Here is a 14,055-nt window from a genome sequence, read left to right on the forward strand (position 1 = left end):
ATCATCGAAATAATATTACATTTCCTTTAAGTGGGACACTTATAGTTAAGAAAAAACGAGTCGTATATTAGGTATTAGAACGTTAGTTAAATCTAATACACACAGTTCCAAAACAAAATCCCTACGCGTTTTTCTATCTATAGTATCTGAATAAATTGATTGTTGATTATAGCGGACACCGAGTAAAGCAATAGAGTCATATTATGTATTAGAATATGGAGGTTTTATGAAGACCCTTTATCGACTTGTACAAAGCTGGGAGAAGCTAGTTTTACGATAGAAATTGCTGATTTAATGAATTTATTGGTATAATGGTTACTTTAGTAAGCCGGAGGTTATAAGACGCTGGTCCTAAAACCATGGGAGGAGCCAATGTTTGAAAGGTTGACAGGGCTACATGTGTGCGGTGCAATGTAGAGAGCACGTGAATCCGGTTGGAACCGCGCCTTATCTTTACTAATATTATAAATGCGAAAGTAACTCTGTCTATCTGGCTGTCGGGCTGAATTTGATAGAATTTGATAAGCAAACTTGAATCTTAAGGAAATCATATATAGCGCGTCAAGTGTAAGTTGGCAAAAACATGTACTAATTTTTTTTGTTTATTTATATTTTATTTGTTTTATTTACCCTTATTAAGAAAACTTACACAACATCTATTAAAAATGAGATGTAGAGAATTATTTTCTAGGGAGATATTGTTAAAATAAACAAAAAAGAGGCAAGACAAAGGGAGTAGGTGATGCCAACGTCAACTTATACTTGACAGTCTGTAAACAACCCTTGGCATCCGTCAGCTGTCAAACAGTGTTGTCCACCATCCTGTCCGAATACGTCCAAATCGATTAGGATTTGACGTTCCACTTTCCAGTCTCCAACATGTCTTGAGAATCTATAAGAAAATAGTGTGCATATTTTTAAAAGACCATCAATACATCTGCAAGCCCCCAGTGTGGCAGATGACCATCGATGGTAGTCACTTTCCAACAAGTGTGCCTCCTGTTCCCATGCCACCTACACCATAAAATGTATTGTTTTATTAGTGTAAGTTAATTATTTATTGATTCTAATTAAATAAATAAATAAAAACTTAATACAAATATGTATTCTCATTTCATGTAATAGTTATAACTACAAAGTAGTGATAGTTAAAGGTCTTAAGTTCAAATCGAATGTGGAGGTGGTCATTGGGTCTACGTTTTGATTGCGCCAATTTATTTATGTACATGTATGGAACATAGTATTTTATATGAGAATGTTGATTAAGATATCATCGGTAAATCGAAGATAGGATTATGAAATTGACTGGAGAGGTAAATAAGATATTGCACGGATTAAATATTGTTTATTGTGTAAGTTCGGTGATAGTTTCTGGCAGAACAATATTTTGAAAAGTTCTTATATTTATATGATAGTGATAGAGCTATCTTTTTGTCCTATTGTTTAATACTGTATTTATTATTAATCTATTTATTATTACTATCCACAGACGTGTCATTTACATAATTTTAGTGTTTTTATCACAATATTATTCAGATACCACTGAAATACTAACTAAAATTGAAGTATTTTAGATTTAAAAAAAAATAGTCAATGAGTGTGAGTACTTGATGTCCATAGATGTCAGGAACAATTCTACTAATCTATATTAATATCACATCTGTCTGTCGATCTTTCACAACCAAATCACTGAATCAAATTTCATGAGATTTGTTATGAAGCAAACATGAACTTTAAGAAAGGACATATTTCTTTTACTTAACACATGACAAACAACACCCTTAAATACGAGTGAAGCCGCGGGCGACTACTAGTTAATAATATTTACGATTTCATCTCAATTCCATTCCTTACAAAAAAAAACCTCAACTGTAACGTAACTGGGGACCACGTCAATCAATTTCTAAAGGTTACGTCCTCAATATATATAAATATTCCGATCTTCCACCTCTTCTATCCTGGATCACTGTGTTATGAAATAAATGGTAAAACGGCAATGTAGTACGTTACGATTTATTTGCGATAGACTTGGTCCCCTGTCTGTTTAACTGTTAGTAAGGCCTAGAACATAATAATTGTAAAATAAGGCAATTAAAAAAATTTCGTAATTCTATATTTATAATCATGGGTATGCATTCGATTAATTTTTTTATTATTTGTATTATTTAGTCATTAGGTTTATACAAATGTATAACTCACTTAAAGCTTCAAAGCTTCAAAGGTCATCAGGCTAATATTCAACGACAAAGTTTCATCAATAAGTCATTAGGTTTAATGAATGGCGCCTCGTACAATGTATTTCATGTGTTATATGTCTAATAGATTATACATTTAAGTGTTTTTTCATTCGTGTCATTAAACTCGGATGAAATAATTAAATCTATGATTAGAGTGGGCAATATACATTGCACATGGGAAAGCAAAGGAGCTACTTAATGAGACATACGTTTTACACATGACCACACAGGTATATTATACGTATACAGGTATACACAGGTATACTCTACTTAAATAATTATTGAAATCGTAATTTGGTCAAACTATTTCTCAAACTAAATTTTTTAAACTCTTAGAACTGTTGACAAAACTATTACAAAAGTTTTTTTTTATTTACTTGCAAATGAAACAAGAAAAAGGTGTAGAATTTACATAATAATTTTTTTAACTTTTTTATAATAAAAATACTTGGTTTATACGTAGTTTAGAATTGTGTAAAATCTGTAGCGAATCTTTGACGACTTTTAACTTCTACTGGATGTTAAATTAAATTGTTATAAAGCTTAGAACAATTGAACACTTACCGATAAAATCTACGTGATTTTCTAAATCTCTTTCTTAATACGAATGCTTAAATTTCATTAATTCTTCCGTAATATATTTACTGATATATGAAGAAAAAATAATAATTAGTATTATACGTCTCGAAAAATAACATTATTTTTTTTAATCGGCTATAACTTAAATAATATAGGTAATTCGATTCCATTTCGTTCTAAACTATTCAGTATTAGTAAGACTATTCCGAAAAAGGTTGTAAATAGATTCAAATAGCTTAAAGATGACAAAATAATTTGACTACTAAGTGGTCGAGGCCGTGAACAGTCCTTATAAAGAAACAAATTATAGATTATACTCGCTAGATTATCTTATTATATAAAAAAAAGGTATTTTGACGTTTAATCTTCATATCGAAAAAGTTATAGACTGGATTAGTGTCGGTTTCATGGTCGTTTATCATACTCATATAATTTTAGTCGTTTTCAAAAAAACAAATGATTTTTTTATTGATAACATATTATTATTCCTATTCTGATCGTCTGAGGTCAGATCAATTTTGTGCTAATGGGCAATTTTATTGTCTAATTTTTTTTTAATGTTCTTATTTGTTAATTGGTTGAACTATATCGAGTTATTTCACTGTACGAAATGATAATTGTATTGTATAAGGTATCCGCTTTGTACAAAAAATATTTTGAAGTAGTTTTTACCTCTTAAATGTATACAAAAATTAGAAGCACTTCTAAAAGTATCAGTGTTTCCGTACTATATTGTTCATGTATTATATACAGAAACCTTCCCCTTGAATCACACTATCTATTAAAAAAAACCACATCAAAATCTGTTTCGAAGTTTTAAAGATTTAATCGTAAAGGAACAAAGGGACAGAATAAGCGACTTTGTTTTATAGTATGTAAAGATAAGTTATTGTCAGTCACATATAGTTTTATATAAACAGTGTTAGAGAATCAAAGCGCCATCTCAGCGGCGCTATTATTTCTTTGCCTATAAGCAGATGAGCAATCTATAAATATAAGGCCATAAATTAACTTATGTTGCTTAACCTCGAAGGCTGTTTAATCAAAGCCGACGTATGTAAATCCCCAGTCATACATTTATTTGACTTTGATATTACTTTAGCTTTACAAATATTTTAAGCCGACTCTACAAAATGAATGTAATTTGACCAATTTATGAATGAGGATTGATAGCTTTTTGTTATTAGTATACTATATTTAATATTTCGATAAAATATTATAATACCTCAGACTTGATTCAGTATTAGTATATTTGTATTATATTATATTTATAAAGTTGCTTTATGTAAATTGATAATTTTAACAACGATTCCATATTAACAACTGTTTATATAATGGAAATATTTGTGTATATATATATTTTTATCCAGCCTACAAGTACAAAAAAATAAGGTTTTATATTTGATGTTCAAATTGAATTTTATTTTAATGTTTTTAGTGTATGCGTTGTCTTTAAATTAAATTAAATTTTGGAAGTATTTTATTCTTCTATTACGAAATGTGGATTTTGAAATGAATGAAACAAATGAAAGTATACAAGATAGTAATAAAAATGTATTATTTAAATGTTTGTAGGTTTCTTGATGCTTATATTACGAGACTGTATATATCCCCGAGGTCGTAGATTCAGAATTGGACCGGGTGAATATTCTCACCAGTAGCTCTAAATTAAAACGTTGGTGGTATTGCAATTGTGGCCATTAGAAACCATGTAAAGCGGTTATATTAGGAATTGATTTCTCTTCCATCAGATAGATTACTGTGTCCAGAATGCACTTATGCTTTTAAAAGTGGCTGTGCAATATAAATTAAAAGATAAATTTATGTTTTAAAAGAAAGAAGATAGATTAAATACACCTTCAAGTTATTATGTATGGACATATATATATATATATATATATATATATATATATATATATATATATATAAAATATATAATATATATATAAATACAAAATTAAACTCTATTTTAGATGAATCAAATTGCTTAATTTGAAAAACCCATCACCCTTATATATATATATATATATATATATATATAAAGATTAGTCACATGTAAGTTAAGCTTAATTTCGTATTGAGCACACTTGTTTACTTGCGTCGAAATTGTTAATTTATGAACCAACATTGAACTTAGGAAATATATGGAGATGCATATTTAAATGGTTTTTAATATGTATGATCATATGCATAACTTATATTAGTGGTATGCTTAGCACGGAATAATGGTCACTATTTGTATGGAAATAGATAACATATTACAGTGACAAATTAAATCGTAAAAAAACAATTTGTCGCCGTGTGTAGGATGATATTATGCATGAGGACTTAAAAGGAATGAATGCCTTGAAGTTATCAGAAATCAAGTGATTTTGTACGGCCTTTCGATTTCATAATACATAATACTTTATTCAAAAAAAAGATTGGTTTGTTGGTGACAATGCGTGGCTTGTATAATATTTAATGTAGGGTATGTTATGGGTATGATTCCCATTGTAACTTTTTTTAAATTTGTAATTAGTAATATTATATCTGTCGCGAAATTGTAAACTTCCCAAACACTGAACCGTAACGTACTTGGTGGTAAAGCTTAGGTACCACCCACTCATCAAATATTCTACCACCGAACATCAGTACTTAGTATTGTTGTGTTCCTATTTGAAGAGTGAGTGAGCCAGTGTTACTGGAGTTTAAGTTTTACAGGCACATAACACCGTAGGTCCCAACGTTGGTGAAATTTGAAAGAATGGTTAATATTTCTTACAGCGCCATTGTCTACGGGCGTGACCACTTACCATCAGGTAGCTTATATACTCGTCTGCCGATTATAATTTACGACGTGAATTTTAGTTAATTTATAATCATAAAAATTTCAAGTTTAGTATTCGGATGCGTTATCCGAATATTATAAACTATTCTCTGTTCACGATCGTTCGACAGCTTACGATCTCGGGAAATAGATTATAATCTAATAGCATTTACGATTTTACGTTAATGTATTCATTGCGTGGGATTGTCATTGTTCTTTTCTTCTCGCTAGTAAGTATTTAAGTCCTTATTTCAAATGACATCATATAATACTATCTATTTAGAAATTTTTGGCATCTTCATATGAAATTTTTTACACGACTGTCCCTAAAGAAGTATTTATGTGGGTTTATTCCACGTCAGATTTTCAACTGCCTGCACAGGTATTGATATTACCTGTATCTATATTTAATTCAAAATTTCTGCTCTTTGATTTGAGTTTTTTTAGCAGGAAAGTCGTATTTTTTTATCATAGTACTGTATTACGCTAGAGCTTACTTCTTACTTATTTTCATTCTTGTGATGTAAAAAACAGATTTACAGTAATAGGCTTTATTGATGCGAGTATCCGTTTGAATATTATAATTTCTATTATCGTCAATGTCGCAGGTACATCACTTTCTAATATTCTAGTATTGTGTTCATCTGGAGATGGAGGTTTCGAGATTTTTCTTATATAATGTAATAATTTAACATCATAATATTTCTTAAATAATATGATGTTAAATTATGTATAATATTACGAGAATTAAATGATAATAACGAGTTGTGAATGTTTTTCTTACCCTAAATAATAGATGTCAGTCTTTTTGAATGGGATAAACCCAAAACCTATCAAAAGGATTTATACTTTGGATTTGATATAAATTAAATTTATAAAATATTATCAAAATTTGATAATGATGGGTTCCGTATATAAATTGGTAAAACGGTTACCAAGACTTCCCGTATGTCCGGTTTCCGGCTGCAATTTGTAAACTGTGATAGTTGGACAGTTGAAATATTCATACATATATTTCGGAAAAACCGAAAATAAAGAAATCGTTGGCGGTAGTTGCAAATAATATTTCCTTTGTTCTTCAAATAGACAAATGCCACCTTAGTCTACCCGTGACCACGAACGCTGTAAAGTGCTCGAAACGTCGGGATGTCCAAAATAATTAATATACGCGATTGAAAATCCGTTATAACTAGTTTTATTTAAATGTGTAATAATCGCGAAGTTTTAAGACAACATTATATTCGCAGATGTATTTCTGCTGTCCGCTATCAAAGTCAAAAATCTTTATTCGATATAGAAGTGATTATACTTGCTTATTGATAGTCAAGAACCTACCACTAACAAACAAAACAAGCTCAGCGGGATATATTTTTCCTTTTTTAATTTAATTACTTTTTACATATACAATACTAATAAACATAAAGTAAAACTATAACAACACATCTTAGGAAACTTCTTTTCAACCAATATAATTTTTTTGACCGTTTTTATAGTACGGAACCCTTCATGCTCGAGTCCGACTCGCTCTTGGTCGGTTTTTTAATTGGTAAAATTACCTTGATAGTACGAGTATAATGATTTCAAGAATATTGGAATGCTTATTTTTCTATAGATCTAATCAATAATTAATATATTTAGTCACATTTTAATTGACATTTAAAACAGTTTGTTATTGAATGAAATCAAATATTTGAATTTCGAATGTTATGTAACATATTGTTAACCGACCTACACAAAGAAAGACGATTTATCATTTTACGTTTGATGAGGTAATAACGGCATTTGCAGTGATTCAATACATGACATTAAGCCTATAGGAAGTTGATTAGGATCTTTCTTTTGTTTTCTATTACACTTATTCTTATTGTGTTTCGTGAACAGACTTGTTAGTGACCCTGATGGTAATTCGCCACAAATACTAGCACAGGAGGAACTATGAATAATCCCTTAATAGAGATAAGAAGATATTTAATACCTTGTCACGATTTCACTGGCTTACCTCAAAACGGAACACAATACCAGTAAGAGTTGCTGGTTATCTAGACAGATAGACAAAGAGGATTGGACATGGATTTGAATCCGATAAAGAAATAAAATTTACATAATAAATAAAATTTAATTAAGGGGTAGGATATTTATATTTAGGTAGGATCCTTATCCGAGGAGGTTTAAAGCCTCACCCGGAACTCGCAATCGTATGTAAAGATTATATTATATATGTATATTAAGCCCTGGACCATCGTGGCTAAATAAATGGCACCATGTTTGGAATAGGAAGGCTGTCTGAAGGTCATCTGATGGAAGTCAGCTTTGCCTTTACGCGCCGTCAATGCACCGTCGATTAGGTGATCGTAGCTATTTTGTTCATTAGAGATATTATTTAACTCTTCGACTCATATCGAAGATGGCCAGTCTTTTGCTTTTTGAAGATTCCTTCTGGGTACAAAAAACGGATATGTTATTTATATATATTAAGTTTTATTAGCAAGATTTGGAATAGTTAAAATTTGTAATATGGAAAACACGTACGGTAAGCGGTGTCGAACTAAACAAAAAGCACGAATTGCGTATTTTTACCATTTTAACAAGGCTTAGGTTATTAAAGCTCATATGTCCCAACTTACACATATCTCTAATATCAAAATCTATTAATAGAAACATTATTATACACCATATTTTAATCCTATTGTATATCGGCTGTTTAATGAAATACACGAAAATATTAAAGAAATCAGCAATATCCTGCTCACTGGATGCTTTACTGCTATTCGCCCAGTAAACCAATAACGTTACCTACGAGTATGTATTGCGAACTGTCAAACAATTGTCGAATTGTTATGCTTACGAAAGAAATAATTTGATTCATTTGAATTTTAAAAAATATATCTTACAGGTCCACGATGACCTATGATGTTGTTCTATTTTTATCACTGACGGGATTATTGTTGAATTTTGACTTACTTTTTTTAAACAAGTAAGTTAAATGTAGATCGAAGTCAATAAGTCAACAAGCCTATGCATTACATTCATATAAATGATTACAATAATTAAACATATCAGTTTTATTGCATCTTGGAAACAGCGATGTAAAATGTAGGTCATAGCATATTTATATGTTACATCTTCACAGGCAAAGGTACAGAGTTCAATTTATCACCCGTGAGTGAAAGGCGATTAAATTTAAATAAATAAAACGACTATTATACTGTTTAAACAACATCACTCGATTTTAATTTTGAAAATATTTCGTAATCAAAATTTCGAGAATATACCAACGTTTCAATTTAATTGAATCTAACTTATACATGTAATAAAAATAAAATCTAATATTAAATTAAATTAGTTATTATAATAAAATTAATAAATAATCAGTTATCCTTCAAACTAACAGCATTATGTTAAACCGCAGCCGGACATGCCGAGGAACCTTTTGTAAAGAAGATCGCTGACCGAAGATGCCTCTAAAGTCAAATGTCACAACACGGCCTTGCCGTACGAGCAGACTCGGTATAAATAGTCAGCATCTTCAACAGATGAGCATCATTCGCTCGATTGCTTTGTAGTCAAACACACTTAAACCTTCAAAATGAAATCGGTACGTTTGTGTGTGTCTATAACAACTCAATCAATTGTTCAAATTCAGTTAATTTCAAAGTGTTCAATAAATGATGATTAGCATCATGAGTTTGTGGATTTTTCATTGGATTTATTGTATAACATTCAAAAATGGCTAATTTTGTTATTTTGTGTTACAGTTCATCGTTCTCGCTCTCTGCGTGGCCGTCGCCATCGCCGCTCCCGCCACCCCTGATGGTGACGCTCAAATCGTCAAGTACGAAAGCGACAACATCGGAGTCGACGGCTACTCATACTCGTACGTAATCATTTATTATTAATGAAATCACATTACTTCAATCATCATTAAATACTGTAATAATTATATTGAACTCAATATAAAGATTTCACGAGGTGGCCCAGTCGATCACCAAGTGGTTGGGCCCAATTATGCACTACTAAGTTTTAAGTCGAGCGATACACGAATACAATGTTTATTTATTTCGATTATATATAATATTAGTTTGTAACATAGAATAAGTTTTGTGTTTGTGTGCTTTACAGTGTTGGTACCAGCAACGGAATTAACCTCAGCGAAAACGGAGTCGTGAAGAACCCAGGAACCGAAGGCGAGGCCCTTGAAGTCCGCGGAGAGTTCTCCTACACCGGCAATGACGGCGTTCTCTACCTCGTGAGATACGTTGCCAACGAGTTCGGTTTCCAACCTGAAGGCGACCACTTACCCAAAGCCGTTTAAATCTCCTTTAACAATCCATACATCTAGTCCAAAATACTCATCCTCTAACCTCTCCCTACTTTCCTCGTTAAGAATCAATCGTTCAAGCGATTCTGTGATATGATCCCGATTTTGTATATTTGTTAATAAACAATTATGTTTTAATTTACTTTTGTATTTTATTCTTCTACTACTCTTGTTCTATTAATAGTCACCCAGCGTGGAAATGTCTGATTATTAAATCAATCTAAAACTTTATAATTTACATCAGTCCAGCATTATTCACCGCCATCTTCTTGTCTCTGTTTAACACAATCGAATAATTAATTCGTGAACGAAGTATAAGTATAGTATGTAAGTATTATTGATAGAACAATAATTACAATATTAAAGTTAAAATAACATTTACAATCATTATTAGAACATACATTGTTTATGGGACGAAATATTTTTCTATTGAAAAATTATTACCTATAATTTGAACACCTTAAATAATATGTTGGTAATAATATACATAAATAATAAACACATCAAAATGACAACATATAATGAAGGTGACGAAATAATAAAATCGATTTACCTTCGAATCATAATTCGAAATATACTTTAATACGAAGGTGACAAAACATAATAAATATTTATTGAAGATCATCATTTTCTAGATTAATTTAAATGTTAACCTTTGGCATATAGCGAGTTTGTTAATTCTATTCTGACTGCCTCTTGCCACTCACCTACCCATCAGGCTCATTAAAATTATAATGTTATCCTTGGAATCCGAAATTTCGTCGTTATTCGAACATGTTTAGATTATTTTATAAGTTTTGATGTCGTCATAGCTATTGTGAGACGATTTGCTTTAATTTTTTTATTAGTGGAGATTTTCTTGCATGTTCGTCTGGGATCACATGTTCTTTCACAGTTGCGCATGCGCACCAATACTGTTGGTTTGTTTTTATATATAACGGTTTGAATAGTTAGTGAGTGCAATAATTTATTACGCGCAATCACAATCTTGAGCATCTACTTAGGAAGTTATATACTAGACAGGAGTTTATTTCAAATCAAATATAGATTTTTTACTCCATATTATGTTTTATGTAACTGACAAATTAGCATCAAAATTTAGGCCATTTTCACGAAGATAAAGTCAAGTAATGAACAAGTTGCTTCCTGCAAGATATTAAATCTTTTATAACTTAAATACACATTTTCTAACTGGGACGAACAAATCAAAGTCTTAAATAAAGCAGTTACATTATATTTTAAATTAATAAGAGTTCAGAACTGTTTCATAATTTTTAGATATGTTATATATAAAAAAAATTGGATATATAATGTACATATGTTACAAACATTTTTTTAAATAAAAGATTCAATAATGCTAATGTCGTGTAAGCATTCGGTGAATACTGGTCTATGTAAATTCTTAAAAGCAGACATTAGTAGAATTATTATCGTTTTATTTACATGAAACGAGGTTGCACAGTAGAACATGTGATTCTTAACCAAGGAGTTAAAACTCGGACAAACTTTTGACTTTTTAGATGATATTCTACCGCATGTGTATTTATCATTACATAATATTAACAGCCTGCAAATTTCCCACTGCTGGGCTAAGACTTCCTCTCCCTCTGAGGACAAGTTTTGGAACATATTTCATGACGCTGTTCCAATGCGGTAGATTCATCGTTGGAGCAGAAATGAAAGCTTCGAAATTTTCTCAAGTTGAACTTTTACCCAGCTTTTGGTTAGTAGGTTTTTCACATACAGTAAATACAAGTACTATGTAAATAAGGATTAAAATAATTTATTTTTAAGTTTACCAATTTTATAAAGAAACAGGTAGGTAGATAGGTAGGTATAGGTAGGTAGGTATCTCTATTTACTTTCTCGAGTCACAGTATAATACAAAATCGCTGAATAAAATTATTAATACACAATTAATCACAGTTACTAATAATTATTAATATAGACATAATTACAACAATTAATCTGACAGCTACATAATGACTTTTGCAAATCGTTATTTGACCATTTCTAAGCTGACCTCTCGCCCTTAACCTTGTTATAAGTGTTAAGTTACATACATGTATAAAGCTACTTTTATTTTTATTTATTTTATTACTTTATGTATTAAAGTACGAATTAAAAGGTAACTAAATTGGTACTCGAATGAAATAAAATAGTTGAGGAGTCAATTTATAAATATCGTATTAAACACTTTCTAGAATCACTTGTATAACTATAACCCAAATGGTTCAGTGACTGGAGGCATGACTCTTAACTTTGAAGATTGTGTATTCGTACCCAAGCACTACTAAGCACAACAATCTTCCCTAATTCACTCTTTTCACTAAATAAAACTAATTAGTATTATTGTGGTCCGGTTTGATAGGTGAGTGACCCAATGCAACTATAAACACAAGGGGTATGGCAGTTTGTTTTCAAAATTGGTGGTGTGTTGGTGATATGAGGAACGATTATCATTTCTTATAGTATCAATGTCTATCAGGTACATCATTTGCTAGTCAACCTATCTATATGATATGATATAAAAAGACTCAGGGATTTAGCCATTAGATCAAATCAAATAATATGCCATTAATTTGATCTGATGAAGCCTTTTTAGTTTTCCGATGAGGATATGCATGAAAAACGAGCAAGCTCAAATCGGCCCTCTTGTCCACAGTGCACCATGCAAACTGACAAGCACTCCTGATCTGGTGAAGACTGGTGGATGAAAAATGTCTAGGTTTTCCTCATACATCTCTTGATTTTTGTTAAAGTATTCGTATTAATTTGCTATTTGTATTCAATTAATATTATTATTTTTAAAATAAAAATAATTATTAATATAACTACTACAGTGTAGAACGGACTTTATGTGTCGACAAACGTAGTTGTGACGTATTGTGATAGTACAGTCATATAATAAGCTTTGGACATAGTATTAGTACATTTTCATTACATACAAGTTTTTTAATACTTATTAATTTTACAGGTAATAATTATATAGCTTCAATGTTTAAAAATGATGTCTTTTTATAGTCAGTAGTCTTTTTTTTTATCTAATACATATAAATGATATTTCATATATAATTATACCATATGTATGACAAAAAACCAGGATTTCGTATTAACTAATTTACATAATGAAGATTCTCCTCGGTAGAATCCACATTCCTAACTCGTAGCCTTATGTTTAATTAATATGATAATTTTATAGAACGGCGAAAAATTGGTCGTACAAGCTTGAGCATTTTGAATGATCGAAAATAGTGGATTTTACCTGAAGATTCTCGGTTCAAGGGCGCTTCGCAATGATCGTATCTTCGATTCGATGTGTTTTATTTTTAGTTATTAATAGTAATACATAGACGAGTCTATACATTGTATTATGTCTATAAATTGATTTAGAATATATATTTTTTGAACTATTAGTTACTCGCGGCTTTGCTTGCGTGGAAGTTAATTTATAACCTCTTTGTATAGCACATTGGTATGTGAATCATTTCATACTTTTAATAATATCTAAATCATACAAACTATCGACCTATCACACCCTTCAGGGCTAAAAACGCCTTAATATAAAAATAAAGTTTCATGCTTCTATTGTAAAAAATGATGGTTTTAAAACAAACTTTCGCACCTATTTCACCACCCTTGAGGGTAAAATTTACAAAGTTACTTCCTTAGTGTGTATCTACTCTATAAAATAATCCTATTCGCCAAATTTCATAGCCCTAAGTTTAATAGCAGATAAAATGCATTTACTATCAGACAACATTCAAATCCATATTTTAATATTATATAATATTAGATTATATGCAAATACAAGTATGAACCCGACAACGAGGAATAATTTATTGCCTGTTAATATGAACCAGTTATATTTCTTGGTGTTATTAGTCTATTGGCCATAGAACTATCAATCAAATGTACACAAGGAGATAAAAAATGTTAAATGGCGATCAATATTTACAGAAACGCATGAATTATTAGTAAAATGTTCTGTATGGTACAGGTAACCAGCTAAATTAGACATTTAACAAACTAACTAGTTTTATTTTAATGTAGAGATTAAAGAAAGTTATCCTATTCTATGAATGGAAGATCTGTTTGAACGGCGCCTTTTA

The 14,055-nt window shown here is 30.5% G+C and overlaps 1 protein-coding gene across 1 annotated transcript; it reads left to right on the forward strand.

Annotated features, from left to right (window-relative positions):
* Window positions 1–9,088: 9,088 nt before the first annotated feature.
* Window positions 9,089–10,085, forward strand: LOC124532364 (flexible cuticle protein 12-like). Its single transcript, XM_047107254.1, has 3 exons — window positions 9,089–9,220; window positions 9,381–9,499; window positions 9,745–10,085. Exons 1-3 carry the CDS (start codon window positions 9,212–9,214, stop codon window positions 9,935–9,937), a joined length of 321 nt encoding a protein of 106 aa, XP_046963210.1. The 5' UTR covers window positions 9,089–9,211; the 3' UTR covers window positions 9,938–10,085.
* The last annotated feature ends 3,970 nt before the right edge of the window (window positions 10,086–14,055 follow it).

This window comes from Vanessa cardui, chromosome 9, assembly GCF_905220365.1.
Source record: "Vanessa cardui chromosome 9, ilVanCard2.1, whole genome shotgun sequence".
Lineage (NCBI taxonomy): Eukaryota > Metazoa > Arthropoda > Insecta > Lepidoptera > Nymphalidae > Vanessa > Vanessa cardui.